The 18,874-nt window shown below is 41.0% G+C and overlaps 1 protein-coding gene across 4 annotated transcripts in view; it reads left to right on the top strand.

Annotated features, from left to right (window-relative positions):
• The window catches only part of LOC121635657 (nck-associated protein 5-like), a 154,072-nt gene that overhangs the window by 128,550 nt on the left and 6,648 nt on the right, over positions 1-18,874 (top strand). For 3 of the 4 annotated variants that reach the window (XM_041978926.1, XM_041978929.1, XM_041978928.1), the window contains 7 exons: positions 240-3,793; positions 4,253-4,358; positions 7,978-8,065; positions 12,312-12,635; positions 13,741-13,862; positions 14,936-15,068; positions 15,149-15,324. In XM_041978926.1, coding sequence (XP_041834860.1) covers positions 240-3,793; positions 4,253-4,358; positions 7,978-8,065; positions 12,312-12,635; positions 13,741-13,862; positions 14,936-15,068; positions 15,149-15,324 — 4,503 coding nt within the window. The remainder of the gene's footprint in view (positions 1-239; positions 3,794-4,252; positions 4,359-7,977; positions 8,066-12,311; positions 12,636-13,740; positions 13,863-14,935; positions 15,069-15,148; positions 15,325-18,874) is intronic. The other variant, XM_041978927.1, reaches the window with a different exon arrangement.

The raw sequence follows: 18,874 nt of genomic DNA, 5'->3' as shown, positions 1-18,874 counted from the left end.
ATCAGTTCCGCAAAACGATCATATGTGGCAGCTCATCAAGAGACACCTCTTTTCAGACCCTAATTAATCCCTTATCTTCTTGTTAGAGCTTGATGATGTGAGGTTTAAAAAAAAAAACAAAAAGAAAATACCAAAACAACTCAAAATCATCATCATCTTATACTGAAAAAAGTCTCATGAAATGTAAATTGTTCAACCTTTAACAAAAACATAAAGCTTTTTCCTTTTTTGTCTTATAGTCATCTTTGACATGGGAGAAGAGGCTGAGTTTGGGCTCATCAGCCCCGAGTAATATCTGTGCCCCTCCAGAGGAGCAGCCGCCCACAAGGCGCAAGGAGAGTCACATACTGGAGGGACTAAGAAAGCTCCAGAGGAGGAGACACAGGAGCTCCTCCTGTTCATCCAAGGTCTCCAAATCTGGTTACAAAGACTGTATGAACTCCAACGAGGGCATCTACTCGCTGGGAATCAAGAGCAGCAGTAAGGGAGTGACCAAGCCAACTCATGTTGGCAGAGCTTTAGCTGCTCGGGGCAAGCAATTCTCCTATGATTCTGACGATGCTGATGATGAATTAGCACATTCCGGTTGCAGAGATAACATCCCCACCAAGGACAGCTGGTTTCATTGTAAGAAGCTCTCCCATAGCATCTCAGACAGTTTATGTAGCTGGGAGGGGACACAGGAAAGTGGAGCTGCAGAAGATGATACCTCAGGTCCTATGGAGGCAAAACCCTGCCCTGGCTATGACTCAAAAGAGCGTCCAGAGAAGCTTATGAGTTTTATTAACAGTTTTCTCCCAGAAGGACGGAAATCAGCTTTTACTAAACCATCCCGGCTGCAATTCAATCCTCCAGACTCAGAGGGTCCTAATCGCATCTCTGACGTGGATGATCCACGGGAACGTAATTCAGAGTCCAGTGATGTCCGGACATCCTGTAGCCAGACATCAGAGCAAGTAGAGAGGGACTTCAAGAGGCTGTCAAGAGATGCTGCCAAGATCCTCAAACAGCAATACTTAAGAAGAGAGCAGGGACGCACGCAGTCTGCAGATGGGAGGCCCAGGCCTTTCAGCCTAATGAAGGAGCCCAAAGGAGGAAAATGCACCCAATCTGAGGAGAGCATATTGGCAATATTTGATGCTGAAGGAGAGCCTATTGAGCTCTGTGCTGAAAGGCTTGAAGCAGGTACAGGTGGCATGCAAAGTAGGAAAATTGTTGCTAATTACACAGAGCTAGTACCCCAACAAAGACCAACCAGGCAAATGTCGGCAGTTTCAAGAAATTACACTGTTCTTGAATCTCCAGAAAAGCCTTCAGAATATCAGACCAGAGCCAGCAAAGCAAGCAACAGTAGAGAGGGAAGTGCAGAGAGAACGTCAATGCAGTTGACTCCACAGAGAAAACTTATCAAACCACCAAGCAGCCGAGGAAATAAAGGTCATTCTGTCCCTCCTGTGAATGATGCAGCTGGTTCCAAGTCCAGTGGTTCAAAGATTCCTGGTCGTAACAAACCTTCTGCATCCCCACTGAGACCATCTAAAGGCTCAACCGCTGAACCAAGTAACAGCGGAAACTCAGGACTTACCATTCAGGAGAAATCCCCATCTTCTCCTACAGTTAAAATGTCCAAATTCATCAAGACACAAGGAACTTCTTCACAGAGTCCAAAGGTTGTTAACTCCAAGCTTCCCAGCAGGGCCGAATGGAGCAAGGGCTCCTTATCCAGTTCTCCCCAACTCTCAAGGAGGCACCTGGAGTATGCTGACAATACTGAGCAACCAACCAGAGACAAATACTGTGACACCAGCAAAAATAAACTCAGGTCTCCTTCTCCTCCTCCTCCCCCTGGCCGAACCACCTCCTTACTGATCAGACCAAATTACGAAGGGTCGCCTCAAGCACATAAACCAGGGGTGGCTCAGCCATCCATACCAACTACTGTGAGGGGCCCTCCCCCAAGTTATCACACCTCACTTGCACCAAATATGCAATCCACGCTGCCCATCAAGGACAAAGACTGTTTAGATTTGGATGCAGGCTATGGAACTGCACTTGCACCTCAAAGGCTGGCAGACAAAGCCAGTCAGCACCTTCAGAAGTCCTCTGCCATGACTCAGACTCCTACTAAAGGCACTTCCAAACGGACGAAAGACTACCTCCCTTCTGCAATCTCAGGGTGTGCTCGAGAACCTGAAAATGCACACAGAAGCTCAAAGAATGTCCCTCCTCCCTATAGTGCCCTCAGGGGGTCCTCATTTCAGAACTCATTTGCAAATAAGAAAGGACCTGCTTATGAAAATCTCCACCCATCAGTGCAGAAGACCTCAGTTAGTTTACCCTTGTCTCTTGAGGACACCCCTCAGTGTCAGACAGAGCCACACAATGGTAAAGCTGTCAACAGCCCTCCCAGCTCAGCTGTTATGTCACCTAATCCAGTGGAGAAAACCTCAAAAACTCGCATCCCAATGGGGTTTAAAGCCTTTTTAAAATCTCCTCCGAGCCATAAAAGTAGCCCCAGTGTACCTGGCAAACAGGAGAAAGACCATATCAACTCTGTCTCTAAGGAGACTGTGACTTCAAATGTTTCCACCCAGTGTGATGGCTTGCAAGCAGCGTACAACACTGATGCATCACCCAAAATGTCTGTTACAGATGGGAAAGGTGAAGTGCAGAGTAGGCAGCAGGAAGAGGATGTGCATGGCCCTGATCTGTTGGAGGAGGCGGATGTTTGCGAAAAGGGGAAAAGGAACAGTCAACTTTTTGGTAGATCCATATCTGTTACTACTAAACCTCATCTAAAGCCAGCTTTGGGGATGAACGGGGCGAAAGCTCGCAGCCAGAGTTTTAGCACCAGCTACATTGAGAAGCCAAGTGTCAATGTGTTAGAAGGACCGGGAAGAATAAGAACTCAGATCATCACTAACTCAGGTGAAAGGGGGAACTCCCTGTCAAGGCAGAGCTCTTCAGAGGCACCCAGTGTTATGTTAGCTGAGAGCCCTGTCCATTCCCCTAGGATGAGGCTTAGCCATTATGGAGGCATGACAGGATCAAATGGTCACAGTGGCCTGAAAACTTCTAAATCAGACTCCAAAGAAGAGGGAGGGAAAGAGGAGGGAGTCAGCTCACCTTCTCAAAAAGAAGTACGTAGCTTGTCCGTTACTGAAAGGACTGGTTTAAACAACATACGTAAACCAGCAAAAGTAGCCTCTCATCCACAGTTCAAGCCTCCGACCTCTTGTGGCTATAACTCGGAAAATGTTGTAAGAGAGACAGAAAGTGTAGCAACCACCCTTAATGAGCCAGTCAAAACACAGATGGACTCGCCAATCAAACCCCCAGACATAGAGGAGAAAAAACTCAGCCCGACAGTGTGCACCATCGAAGAGAAAGTCATGATGGGAATTGAAGAAAATTTACAAAAATGTCAAGAACAGGAGAAAGTAGCTGCCAGCGAGGCCAAACAGAGGACAGGCCCCTCTTTGGCAAACTGGTTCGGCCTACGTAAGAGCAAACTTCCAGCTCTAAGCGGCAAAAAGGGGGACTCTCCTAAGGGGAAAGAGGAGAAGAAAGAACTGAGGATTGGATCTGTCCTTGGAGGCAAACAGATGAAGTCCGACAAGAAGAAGGATAAGAAGAAAGAGAGTCAGGAGGTGCAGAATCTGTCAGAAATGAACAACAAACTGAGCTCCATCATGGACCACTGCAACAATCAGATGGGCCAGATTGCCAATCAGATCCAGTGTACCACAGCGTTTATTGGCAAAGATCAGTTTGTTAAAGAGCTTCTTGGCAGGTGGGTAAAGCAGCGTCTTTGTCACTAAAAATATTAAGCATGAATTATCTTCAGCTGGTTGGATTACTTCCTGTCACTTCTCAGACATCTGTCTATCAAGACAAATGACAATTGAAAATAAATCTATTAAATAAAACATGAGCAATCCACAGTGTTTGCAAAGATGCTGATAAATAGCACAAATGACAGCTGTCTGTTTGAGATGTGACTCTGCTCTAGCGAGCATGAACAGTTCTTGGACAAGCAGTCAAGGTAAAATATGTTTAAGCTAAGAAAAGCTCTGTATGTCATGATTCTCACTTCATTGATTTTCCATTTCAAATCCCAGCTGACAGATTGTTCTCCATCAAAGGAGGCTGTTAAGCATTCGGTGACATTTCTGTGTGTGATATGTTTCTTTTTTTTTTTTTGCCAATCATGAAGTAAAAGAGTTGGTTGCTTATATCTTGTTCATTGCAGGACCGCCGTGAAGGGCAACTCTGTGGCCGCATCACCACCTGCAACCTCCACCCCCAAGAAGCAAAGCGAAATAAAGGGGGATGTGCAGATCTGTGCCGATACAGCTGTAAGCAAAGAACTCCTCTGACTTCATTACAGCAGTGTGTTTGTTTTTGGACAGGCAAATTCCCACAGGTTTTCACACTTGCACAGAATGTACATGTTCACAAACACATCCACAACCCTGCCGCCTCTTCAGCATTATATCCCCGCAAGGCTCGCTATTGATTCACATTGTGTTCTGACTCAGCCTACAGTACAAGTCATCTCCTGCTTTTAGTTATTAGCAACTCGGGATGATGTTTCCACGAGGATAAAGGCTTTCAAGCTTTATCTGATCCCTCATGCATGTAATACAAACTTAAATTAGTCTCCTCTTGCAGTTGGATTGCCCTTAGTAAGCAAAATGCTAAAATCATAACCCTATATTTTATAATCTGTCCATCAGAAAACAGTAGAATGATGGAGAAGCTGAGAGAAAAAAAGCCAGACAGCAGGAATAAAACAAAATTAAAGCTGCAAGCAGCGATGAAGGCCCTCGCACCTACGGCACAGCTCCGGCATATTGCACCACCCCATCATCAGCCGGCAACCTCCCTCCTGCAGCACGGCCGCTCTCGCTCGCAGCCGTATGCCCATTCTTCCAGAGCTTTTCTGCATTAAGGGGTGATTTCCCTCATAAGAGGATCAACTTGCAATTCAATCTGACCACTGATGATATCTATCTAACTATTCATGACCTTGTTTCTTACAAACTGTGTTGAATTGTTACAAATCGGAGCATGATTTCATCAAGAGGAAAATTCCACGTGGTCACTGGGTGGCACTGTAGTAGTTTTTCATGTAGAAATATGTTCAGGTTGGAACTCTAATGAGAACAGGTAAATATCACCTCCTTTGGTCAACTGACGGCAGGGTTAGAGCCACTTCCTGTTTCATGGTGAATGATATAACCATCACAGGAAGCCATTTTAATCATGATGCTGCAAGAAGTCAGTCCTATTTTCAACCATTAGTTCATGAAGGATGATATTAATGAGTTTGAATTGGTTTTACAGGTATTAAAGGGTTCAAATGGTGGGACTTCCTGTTCCCAGGGGGCGGGGCTATGACATTGACAACATCAGGACATGAAAAGGCATTTTTGAATTTCCTGGCATGTTATATAATATGCCACATTTCATCAATGTCAGTCAAAGCAGTAGTTGGAGCTGATAGATTAAATAGTTATAGGGGGCGCTATAGAGCCATATTACCAGCATATGTCTTTTTGAATCAGTTCCAGCCTGACCACTGTCCTCCCTGCCGAGTTTGGTGGAGATCAGGAGTACATTGGGTCAGTTACAAGTGCTTCCTGTTTCATGGCGGTGGACCCCATTTGCCATGGTTATGCTTGACGAAGGAACTTGAGATTTTTTTTCTGTAGTATCATGAAAGAGTTTGACCTGATCTGAAGCACTTTTGTGTATGTGAGTTTCATTCCTGAGAAGGGGGACCCCGGTGTCTGAAAAAGTCACTTCCTGTTTCAAGTGGGCGGAGCTTAGGCCAAGACCAGAAGTAGTTATATGTATCTGTTCAGAAGCAGACCCTGATTAATCACTGTAAGTGTGATGGTGAGATGGACACCGGTGTCTGAAAAAAAAGCACTTCCTGTTGAAAGTGGGCAGGGCTTAGGCCTAGACTGGTACGATGAAATCTCTAGGAGGAGATAGACTTTGAACGTCAGTAAAACGCCAAAATGGCGACTTTGACGCAAAATGGCCGACTTCCTGTTGGTTTTAGACCCATACTCCAAGAGGATTTTTTGTTCGCCTGAGCATTTAGAATATGTGTACCGAATTTCATAAAGATTGATGACGTGCAGTGGCGGGGCATCATAAATAGGTAGCACTCTAGCTCAATTTTTCCCGAACAGTCATGAGAACCCCAAAATACGTAAATTTTCGCATTCCTTTGGGGGGGGGGGGTAGGCAAAATTTGGTGACTTTTCGAGCATGTTCAGGTCCCCTAAAATGCAATTTACTTTTGAGAAGAAAAATAAGAATACGGAAAAAACGCTACAATTACGATAGGCCTTCGCACCGCCTTTAGCGCTCGGGCCTAATAAAAGGAGCCTTCTAAACTGAGGAGAGTGACAGTCTTACTGCATAATGTCTGAAATTTAATACAGATGATGTGGGATTTTGATAACATAGAGGAGCCTCTTATCACAAGCACTCTATTTGACAAAAGGGCTATTTAATACCATCCTCCAAGCTCTCCGTCTAGCTTTTCCCAGCAGAAAAGCAACAATAGAGCCACACTTCATGACGTACAAGCTTCTCTTGAACCACTCTCCCCACCAAAATAAAGCTAATTGGAATGATTCAAACAAGTACAATTAGTTTCAACATAAAGCCAAATGATGTTATATTTTTCAGAAGTCTTATAAAATACATGAATCTATGTGGATATCTGTCATTCTAAGCTTTTAAAATCTTTGGTTATTATGTTTTAGGAATAAGAAAAACTAAACCAAAACCCAATACCTCTATAAAAAGCATGTGTTTTGGCAGTTTACTTATCTGTGGGATTCAGGTGTGTGTTTACACGATGAAGGAAAGAAGCAAAGATGTCATCATTGTCATTGTATTAGTAAAAATGACTCCACACTCCTTCGTCAGTGACAAAGACTATTTACAAGGAGAAAACATTCAAGACACTTGTCAATCTTCCAAGGAGTGAATGTCCCAACAAATTCAGCCAAAGATCAGGCCGAAAAATATTTAGAGAAACTGCAGAAAGAAAGTTAGCATAATAAATGTTAGCAGTACAATTAGAAAAAGAATGAACAAGTATAGTCTGTTTGGAAGGGTTGTATAAGAAAGCCTGTGATCTCTGAAAAGAACATGGCAGCACAGCTGCAGTCTAGACCAAAATAGAGATACCTGGTCATAATACACAGCACCACATATGGAGAAAAACAAACACAACATATCAGCAACAACATCTTATAACTGTCAAGCACAGTGGTGGAGGGCTAATGATTTAGGCTTGTTTTGCAGACACAGGACCTGGACACCTTGCATTGAGTGAACTCTGTATACCAAAGCATTCTGGGTTGAAATGTCAGTTGCAGTGTGATTAAAACTGGCTCATGCAACAGGACAATGATCCTAAACACAACAGATAATCTGTAACCAAATGACCAAAGGAAAAAAAAAAAGAATATCAATATGTTGCAATGGTCCAGTTGAAGTCCAGACCTCAACCCAAATTAAATACTGTAGTGGGACCTTTAGAGAGCTTCCACAATGCCACGAGAGTCTGATGTCATACAAAAACAATTACTGCAAGTTATTGCTACAAGAAAGGATGGGGTGGACATAGTTTTTAACACTGCTTCTGCATTTTGGATCAGATGTTCTTAAATAAATAATGACATAAGGTAATATATTTTATTGTTGTTTTTCTGAAGTTGTATTTACCTCATTTTAAGATCACATAAGGACCAAATTATTGTTCTTTTGTTCTTTGTTGTAAAGGAACAGTTTGTTGACGAAGCTACATTTGGACTGTAGACAACATTTTCTTTCTTTCCATTGCAGTTTTCTATTTTATGAATTGGATTAAGAAGCTATCAAAAATAAATGCCTGATTTTATGAATTTTTGTTTATAAAAAATTCAAAATATGTTCAAATTGTAGACCCTTATAGTGACGCAGAAGATCAACCTGAAGGCTGAAAATGAGGACGGACACATCGCAGACACATCTTGTCAAGAACATATGATAGGTAAGCTAACATGTTACCTTAAAGGATAATAAAAAAAAAAATAAAAAAAAACTGAAAATGACTACCTACAAGTTTCTACCTAACTCTGTGCAGATTTTACGTGCAGAATAATTTCTGTGAAGGGTCAACATATTTTACTGCTGTGATTTCCCTGCATGATTGACAGTTCCTTCAGCATTACTGTAGAAAAACAATAGCATGTCGGTACTCGACTCAGGTGACTGAGTGACTGAATGCCTGAGTGGCTACATGAGTGAAAAATAGATACATTAAAATACATGAGATTGGATGATGACTGTATTTAGATTGTAGGTTGTAATTTAGTGTAAAGAAAGGAGGATACAACTCATCTTAAAAGTTGTTCGGGCAGATTTCCTGTGATAAAGGTCCATCAATAAAAATATCTTTATTTATTATTTGTTTTTTGATCAAATAAATTACATTTTGTTTTATATTATGATGTCCGTTTGCCTAATTTATAGAATTTTTTCAACCAAAATGATATACTTTAAGAAACAGCTTTAAACCACTGATGTACTTAAAAGATGTGGATAGGTCATATACATAGTGGCCCTTAAGAGGTGGCTATACTGTTCATTTCCTGTCCAGAAAAGGATGAATAATTAAAGAAATGCCATAAAAAATTGCATGTATGGAGTGCTTTCTCAGATCTAGCTGGTCTAAAAATTGGCCCGTTTCATTTGCTTATTGTTATGTTGTCTGTTTCTTAACATTAAAGAGCATCAATATGAAAGTGTTTCAGTAAATCTTCCACTTTAACCAATGAGAGGCAGAGACGGGGCCTGTCAAGCTTTGCCTTCCTAGAAAATAAATGAGGAGGAACTCTAGAAGTGGATAAACAATGTTGCCACTTACACCATAGGAATTGTCACAATTTAATGTTATAAGTCATGCAGCCACTAAACATTCATTTAACCAAATAATCCAAGACAGGTACACAGATTAGATTTGAATCTTAAATGGGAGGGACAGAGCAGAAGAGTGAAAGGACTTTAGAAAAGGTGCAGGATAGAAATTCAAACTAACAATCTTTTGCATGGAAGTCCAGATCAAACCCATCCTACCTCCTTAAATGCATTTTTGTGAACAGGTGTTGAGAATTGCAAATAAGAAATTCTGTTTTCTGCATTTTTGTGGGTTATTTTTTTTCTTTTTTTGAAAGATATAAAATTAACTAGAAAAAAAAATATCAAAAATACATCACATATCTAATATTCCTGCAATCAGTGACTTAGTGCAGGGAAGAATCCAGTTGTCCAAAGTATTTAAATTTGTATAAATAAAGCACCAATTAGCTGTGAGTTGGACATGCATAATGATTTATGCGAGGTAATGTTGCAGCCAAGCTTCATACTGATGTACCTCCTTGCTGACCAGTGGAGGGGTGACTCTGGTGTACCAACCTTGCAATGTGAAGCAGCAGGATTGCTCTCTAAACAGCCACCCATCCCATGCAGATCTTAGTTAACTGGATGTAAAAGTTGTTATTTGAAATGTGGGGTTTGAATAAATTTCTTAACTCTAAAATAAGTTCTTTGACAAAATTATGGAGTGTTGATGGCAGTAATCTCTGCAGAGCAACAGATGGAACGAAAGGTCGAATTCAGTTTGTAATCACATTTTCTCCAAGCCTTCATGTAAAAACCTGTTGTTTCTGTATCCCAGCTTCTTTATATTCTGCCAGCTAAGCACTTCCAAACAGTACGAGTTAAAATTTAAAATAAAGTTGCAGCTGTGGCTCCTCATCTCTGCTTACAGGATTAATGCCAAGTAAACAGATCAATCACATAAAGAATTTACATCAGATAGTTTGTGATGCAAGCAGCTTGAGCAGAGTCCAAGCTCAGTTTATGAATGTGGGCCTTGAAGTTCAATCCATGTTGGTCTATTATTGTATATTAGAGGAGTTTCCCTCTGAGCTGGAACAGTAAATAACATTTTGACCAACCCAGAGGACAAAAGGACCCTAATACATCTTCATGGCTTTCATGACATTGTAGATCAATACCTCTACTACCTCTACTGGTTTTCCAAACTTCCTTTATACCGCTAATGGCAATATTTGGGTGTTTAGGACGACTTAAAGCAAGCAGCAACAAAATAAGAAGCAGAGTGTGCTGCTGGACTTATATAATGACTCAGAATACTTGTCTCTTTTGTAGAAATGTGACTTCACCGTTTGTGTCAATTTGCAGCTGCATTTTCATCTGATTGCTGTGTCCAAGATTATAATTATGGTAGTTTGTGATGACTCTGTTTTCCCTCTCACGCCTGTCCATTGCATAAAGCCAATTTCACACAGTGAAGAAATCAACTAACCAGCTTTCTCCCCTCAAGCCCTGTAGGTTGTATACAGAAGTGATAGGGAGCTCATGAAAAACTAGATTATGTCCAGGCGTTGCTGCCGCTGGGTGGAATTACTGTGGACCTTGTTATAGTTTGGATATAGAGGGCATTTTGAACTGCCAGGCTTGGCATTCAATTACACAGCTGTGTAATCTATGGCTCCCTCCGCCTTCCTCTTTTGTACACACACAAGTTCATGTGTGTTTATTATTTCTGTGAACACATGCACATAGATGCATTTTTTTGTTTTTATTCTAGTATGCAAAATTGTTCCCAAGTGGTCCGACAGTCCATCTGCTTGATGATGAACATGCTGTAGCTGTATATCTCATCTTCACAGATTCTGTATGTACAGATCGCTACTAAGTGTCAGAAGAAAACCTACAACCATTTGAAACTCAGAAAGCTGCAAACCAGTAATGATAAGCAGATGTAATTGATGCTTGCTATGGTTCACAGTTACAAAGACCTGGGCCAAGCTGAGTGGCTGTCCATCTGTTCCAGTCTGAATCCAGGCTCTGTGTTTTTGAAACCATCTGTTCCTACTGGCAGCCATGTTTCCTAAATGCAGCCCAACATGCAGTTAAACCAGTCTTAGCTCAGCTAGTTTAGTTAAGGAGCTCTATCTCCATCTTCAGTAATTCCTACTTGTCGAATACAATTCATGGCTGTACAACTCAATTAAAACTAAATTTAGGCTGCTGTGTAAAATGTTAATAAAATCAGAATTCTCATAAACCCATATTTCATTTACAATAAAATACAGAAAACACAAATTGTTGAAAGTGAGACAATTTATTACTCTTGAAGATATTAGCTAATTTTGAATTTGCCAAAACCTGCACCTAAATAGTGGACCTCAAATGATCTCCAGGCCCTCAGGTATCACTGTGTTAAATACAGACGCGATTCTGCCTTGGAAATCTGTGCATAAGCTCAGGAACACTTCCAGAAACCATCATCTGTGAACACAGTTCACCAAATTAGCCACAAATGTAGGTTATAACTATCATACAAAGAAGTAAAGAGGTCATATGTGAGCGTGATTCAGAAAAACTCCCATCTTCTCTGGGCCACAGCTTCTTTAAAATGGTTTGAGGCAAAGTTGAAAACTTCTGGGGTCAGGCAAATCAAAATTTTAAAACTATTTATGGAAATCATGGACACTGCTTCCTCTGGACTAAAGAGGAAAGAGACCACTCAGCTAGTTGGTAGCACTCAGTTTAAAAGCCTGCATCATTAATGATACGGGCATGCACCGGTGCCTGTGGAAATGCAATCTTGTAGATCTGGAAAAGCACCATCAACTCTGAAAGGTCCATACAGCTGTTCCAGCATCATATACTCCCATCTAGATAACATCTTTTTCAGTGAAAGCTTTGCATATTGCAGCAAGGCAATACTAAACCACATACTTTGTACTGAGTTGGCTGGCTTGCAGTCCTGAACTTTTACGAGATAAAAGCACACCCATCACGAAAGTTGCACCAAAGAAAATACTGCACCAACTTTAGAGATTTTGCTGCCATATACATTTTAACTCCCAACCGTAACCATTAGCAAGTGACTGTTGAGAACATGCAGAACAAGTCTTGAACCGTTATATTTTGCATTAAATGCATTGTGTTTTTCCCATCATCCTTGAGAATTGCTGGCTGCAGGTGCTTTCTTCTCTGGTATTTCTTGGGTACTTTTATATGTATAACAGAGTTTCCATCAGTTGTTTACAAATGTTTTTTTCTCTCTTTTCCAACTGAACCTGCTACAGATTCCCTGTTTACTCACAACCCCTTCCGCTGCATGTAAATCCAAGCCCTCCTTTCTTTTCTTTCCCTTTGTTGTATCCCAGATGTTACACTCCTTTCCCCTTTCACTCTAGGCTCTGGATGTCAGATGAGAACCCTGGACAGTGGCATCGGCACCTTCCCCCTTCCCGATTCTGTTACCCGGGCCAGCGGTCGCCACATCCCTAAATCTGAATCCAGCCCTGGTGCGATGACCGTCGGCTCCTCTGAGCTTGATCGGGAGCCTCCCTCTGCTCACCCAAACCCCTTACAATCCAATGTGAAAGTGCCTTCCCTTCCAAAAACCTGCTTGCACGCCCCTAACAGCAGCATGGGTCACTCCCTGTCTGAGCCTGCTGTGACCTGCAGCAGAAACGCCCAGGACACCCAGAGCCGACTGCCCAAATTGGCATCCTCAGGTCAGTTATCTTTCTCTTAGAAGATGGATGCTTTAGTCTTTTAATTGGTTCTACCATTCAAGGACAAAGAAGAGGATAAATTGTTGTGTCTGTAAAATTTACTATTAACATGTTAAATGGCTAAAAGCTGAGCCTTGAAAGCCCAGACAGCTTGTTTACCTTTCAGGAGTTAAATGAAATATTGAATGTCACTGTATTTTACGCATTCTCCTCCAGAGTGCTCCAGACACGCAGACAAGAGGAAGTAGTTTGCTTTATTAAACTCTGATTAAATGAAGAACCTTGTTTGTTCAGCTAATTCAGAGGCTAATGCATCAACACTGACATCTGATACTCAGAAAAGAACGTAGAAACTCGTACGCCCGTGTGCCCGGAGGAAAACCAACAAATGCAATTAGATAAGCGTGTCAGCACAGCCATAGATCATAAAAGTACTCTGTGCCTCGGCCTCGAAAGAGGGTGGGTAGAATGCAATCTGATGGCTGATTAAAGCTACAATAACACATGGGAATGAGCGATCACAGCCAGAGATTTATGCTTACAGGACATTAAGCTGCATCTATTTCACATCGGTGGCAGTGCAGAGGCAGAAGTTTGACTCACTGCTCTGGAAAAAGCTAATTAAGGGAGCCTGTAAATCTTTATCATATGTTTATACCTCCATCCTTTCTATCATATTAAAATAGAAGGGTGCCTTTAAAAACACTGTATTGAAATTTTGAGACAAAAGGTGAAAGATTTTTCAGATGAGAACAAGAGCAGTCTTATTTTAATGCAGCTGGATTAAAGTGTGGCTTCTGAATGTGAGACAATTAAACTGGTGCCTGTTTGAGCCTTGGGTAGAACAGTCGTGGGCCAGACACTATTACGTTAAAAGAGTCAGGATCTTTTTAGGCTCCTTATATAAATGGAGAGAAAAGGACTTGTAACCAGTTGGATGGTTCTGGGTTGAATGAATGTGCTCATCAGCCTGTCAGCTGAATGAAACATGGTAGCAAGAATTCATCTTTCTGCTGCCTGTTCGCTTTACAACGAGCGGAAGGTATTTCTTGTAATTACCGTCCACCTTGCAATTCATTTCCCTTCAATCTCTTTGGACTTACAGATGCAATCAGGACAAAAAGGTTGAGTCTTTGTGGCCAACGCAGCAACTTCTCAAGCTCCACTGAGGACAAAGAGAAAGAAATGGAGAGAAAAATGAAAAACAAGGACCACGATTTGCCTACTGTAAGTCACATTTACATAGAGATGCAAAAATCTGTAATAAATTATTCAAAATTAGCATATTGGTGATTGTTAATTAAATATTCATGGTTTCTGACCAGGGTGTCCATCTGTTTCCTGCATCTACATTCTCTTATTCAATCTTGTGCTGGGGTTGGATTCTTTCCATCACAGGGCCATTGACTAGCAAGACAAACAACCATGCATGCTACGACTTTGAGGGTCTGTTTGGCATCCAGATATGCACATTTTTGGACTTTGGGGAAGGAAAGAGGGCTCAAGAAGCACTAGAAGTCTATGTTAGGGATACCTGCTGAAAGGACGTCCCCAAAAAGCTTTGCCCCATAGCAGCAACAAACAGGCTAATTTATCATCACCTGAACCTTCCCATTTTAGGTTCTTTTCTGAAGCCATAATTGAAGAAATATGATCACTTCTGATAGCTCTTATGTTTACTTCTATGTTTTGGATCAACTGGAAGCTTTTCAAAGAATTTTTGAGGCAGACAATAATATGAAATTACATTACTTGCATCGTAAAGAAATGCTTGGATTAGATTTTCTGCAGAGACAGCTGTAAAGACAGTCATCTGGTGGGAATCATAAGCATTGTTAAGAATAGAGATGAACTTCAATGTTGGAGACTGAACACAAGGTTAGGTTCTGTAAGCATATTTGAGGAGGAGTCCCTTGGCGACTGGAACATATGATGAAATTTAGCCCACTGACTCATCCATGCAACTTGAAATCATGAACTGAGCACTGCATTATTGTAATAGATCAGCTGTATTTGAGTGTATTGACTACATTTGACTTTCACAGCAAGTGCTGGTGATAAAGCAAGTTCAGATTCAGTCTGTCACAATAAGCGTTGATCCTCAAAATCAAAAAGATTTCCCTCCATGAATCAAATGCCTGAATTCCTGTTTTTAAATGCCAGGCCTCGCTAGTTAAAACATTCTGTTATTTTTGTGACCATAAGACAGAAATCAGACCACATACTGCTTATTTTTCTTCTTTTATTTAATGGTTCCCTGGCTGCATTCCTTACTTCTATTGCTGATGCTTCTTTGTTAGCAGGAGAAAGCTTTGCGAGCGTGCACATACTCTGGCAGCAGCAGTGACACCGAGATCGAACTCGAGGGAACCGGAAGCACTTTGACCTCGCCACAACGAACCCTTATCAACAGAACCAAGAGGGCTGACTCTGGTTGGTTTAACTACCAAATGATTTCTAAAATTCCATCAGTTTCTATACTTTCTGGTTCAAACTTCTTCCTCTGTTTACAGTGGAGCAGAACGAAGACACCCTGAAGAGACGGAGCGTAGAGAAATCCTTGTCAATCATGGACTACTACCAGCACGATATGTTCTCGCACCTGGAGAAGGAGAGCAGGCGGATTTCCCAGTACAACTTGTTGCACAGAGAGTCATCCCTCGATGTCAAAGCAGGAGACAGGCTCAGCGTGAGTATTAAAATGCCTCATTATTCACAGTTAATTGGCTTGGCTCATTAAGGGTGGCTTTGCAGGCATGCTGTAATATCTGTAAAGCTCTTTATTGGTCATTATTTCCTCCTTTGACACCCATAATGATGCTGCACTTAAACATTTTTTGGGGGAATTTGTAAGGTTTAAGTCTGATTTTACAACAAGAAATCAGTTTCCATTGATTGCAGCTCAAAGGAGGCCCTTTAAAGTGATGAAAAGCAATGCAGCTCTACACAGTATGAAGAGAATCAGTGCTGTCAAAGAGAAAAAAAAGCTCTTGCCCTCAGTGAAACTTTCTGCATTATTTTCCTTTGCTTGCAGCAGAGACATGAAGAAATTGAATTTTCACCATTCTTTTATGTCATGGAATTTGGCAAGGAGACTTTCCACATGGTCAGAGCAAGTCCTGTTGAGTTTCAAAGTCGACTTTACCTCTGAAATAGTTCCTGAAGCGTGAACAAATTCACTAAGGTTTTCTTTTCTGCTGCTGACATTGTTTACACTCCAAGGTTTTCTCCTGTTTTTTTTTTGCTGGTGAAATTGCTTGCAGATTTTCATAGAGAAAGCCGACTAATTGCTTTCGATCGCCTCGGCCTCTCTTGTCAGTGGCTATTTGCCTACAAGTATTTAACGCAGCTGAATGACAAATGAGGATCAGGGACCATGAAATGGCCTCCAGACTATGTAGACACTGCTGCTGCCCCAACACCTGCAGCCGAACATAAAAATCCATAATCTGGATGAAAAAGCTCTGACTCAGCAAAACTTTAAAACATGATCATTTGTGATTCTTAACCTCTGGTGTCCTTTGGAATTTAACACAAGATTAGACTGAAACGCATCTACATCCACATGTTAGCGGCTTTAGGTAAGCTTTTTAATTTGGTGCTGCAACGGCAGATTTTCTACATGACTGAGTATTTAGACCACTGTTAGATTGAAGAAATAAAAATGAATAAAGTTGGGTTGAAGCATAATAATCGAAGTAAAATATTAAGTTTGTACATGAATTCTTCTATTTTTTTGTCAGTACAATTATTTGAGATTCTACTAATAAACGTCTAGGAGGAAAATGTGATGCAAAGCATTACTTAAAATGTATTTAAGTCCCATATCTTTGGGAAAACTTTGATTTTTCTTACTTTTTTTTGTGATATTTACTAAATCTTGTAGTAGCTTTCTTTTTTCAAGGTCCCTTCCATTCTGTACAAATCTCCAGTTTTACTACCTCCAAATCACTCCCAGACCATCATACTGCCTCCACCGTGTTTGGCTGAAGGAATTAAGCACTGTTCTTGTATCTTTTCATTTGTTCTGCATTTCATAAATGTTCTTCTGTTTGATCCAAACACCTGAAACGTAGACTCATCTATCTACAACACCTTCTTCCAGTCTTCCAGTGTTTGTCTGTGCTCTTTTGCCCACCTCAATACTTGCACTGCTGTTTGATGGGTACTGTTTAGTGCAGCTGCCAGTTGAGGACCTGTAAGGCATCTTTGTCTTAAACTACACATTCACAGATATTTGTTTTCTTGCACAGTTGTGCATCAGGGCCTCCCACTCCTTTTTCTTTCCTTGTTAGAGCAAGTTTGTGCCACTCTCTGAAGGGAGTAACTGCATGGTAAGAGATTTTCAGTTTCATTGCAATATCTCGCAATGAATAGCCTTCCTTTCTAAGCACAACAATAGACTGGCAGGCAGGTAAGAAAGTTCATTCTTCTGTTGATAAAATACAGTAAAAACGGGCAAATTTTAGGCATATAAAAACTCACAGATTTTGGTGATTAATCATTTTGAAATGATTTGAAATTTGTGATTAATTTAAAATCTGCGATTAATCGTGATTAATTCATTTGAAAGCTGTGATTAATCTGATTTAATTTAGAAAGTTTTTTATTCTCATAAATTTGTAAAACTCTTCTTGTATATTTAAAAAGTTGTATTGTAAATTTACAACTTCTTATACAGAGAAAGTTTCTGAATTTGAAGTTCCCAACTATGTCAGAGAAAACTTTTTTTTCACTTTTTTTCCAGCATATATTGACTTTTAACAAGTCGACAAAAACATTGTTATTGTAGGAGGAAAGCCTCCTCTTCTGTTTTAATCAACAACATATATTGCATGTTTGTAACAAAATAAAGTCTATAAATGGAAATCAAGCTGCTAACCACTTATTGACTGAATGATCAGTTTCTCAGAAAAGCATGATAAATTTAATTAGACCTGTCAGCACACAAACATCTTGCAAGATTCTGACCATTACTCATGAGGATCTTTCTACAGTAAACAACTCTAAGCTTCTGAATCTGTTTCCAGCCTCTGCAATTTGAAAAAAAAGAGAGAGAATTTCATCAAACTAAAAGCGCATGAAGCTGAGTCTTTATTTAACAAAGCAAAGTTCAGAGTTGGTACTTAAACTCTTGGAAACTGAAAGAGGAGTTTCTTTTGATTTTGATCCCAGCAGAGAGAGACGGGATGCCACACTGTGCAGCCAAGCTGCAAACACAACTCCATTAACTGACATGCAAGAGACAAATTCCCAACAAACAAAGCTGCTGTTTGTCTCCTCCTCAAACCTGTCTGCAACTTAATTGGACGCGGTAGGATTCATTTTGGAGGTTATCGTACACCAAACTTTCTGCATTTGAGCATTTTGTTCTCAAGCCTGTAAATCAAGATTTGTAACCTGCATGCAGCTGAAATAAACTTCCACCTGCACAGGGCAGGCTTGTCTCCAGTAGTTAGAAAACATTTCCAGTTATTTTTACTTGGTAATTAAATGCAGCAAGTACAGGAAGAGTTTTAAGTTCCCTGCTTGCCTGAAGTTGGTATTCAGACAATAACCCCTCTCCAAAGCTGTTAACCAACTATAATGATGGATGACTGCTTCTGAACCCATTTACCCTACATTATTCTTCAGAGAAAGACAATCCATCTGAGTGTCATCACCTCCTCACCCCTTGCTGCGCACATCCATACCTGTGCGGCGGACTTCCCTTTGTTGTGGCTGGAGACGCTGTCATTGGCTGTAGTTTGGGGAAGTTTGGTGGCTGCTAGCAGGCCTGTGTCGGAGCACTGTGATTTAAGCAGCTTTAATAACCTTTCACAAACACTCAGGAGAGTGATGTAAAGCTCAGCGGCTCCCATCAGAGCCCTCACAGCCCGCGCTGGCCTCCCATTCATCATCCTGACAGCACCTGACAGCGCCGCTAACGGTAGCCCCTGCCCCCTTCTTCTTCTTCTGTCCACCCCTTCCTCATAGTCTCGCTTTCTTCCATCTGTCTTACTTTTAGTTTTGCTTCTCCATTTTGTCTTCCATACTTTGTCTTTCTTTTCATTGGAAGTAGATTTTATATCTACTTCCATTTTTTTTTCCAAAGCTAACTTTTCTAATTTTTTTTTTCCTGCTTCCTACTTTTGTTTCCATCTTTCCTTCCTTTGTTTGCAGGATGGAGAAAGATATTGCTGCAGGGAAGTAAAATAAGAGGTGAAGCTGTGGTGATAGCTCGGTGTGGAACAGCTTGT

Source organism: Melanotaenia boesemani, chromosome 24 (assembly GCF_017639745.1).
Source record: "Melanotaenia boesemani isolate fMelBoe1 chromosome 24, fMelBoe1.pri, whole genome shotgun sequence".
In the NCBI taxonomy this organism is placed as follows: Eukaryota; Metazoa; Chordata; class Actinopteri; order Atheriniformes; family Melanotaeniidae; genus Melanotaenia; species Melanotaenia boesemani.
Note: the sequence above shows the minus strand (reverse complement) of the source record. Positions and strands in the feature narration are given on the sequence as shown.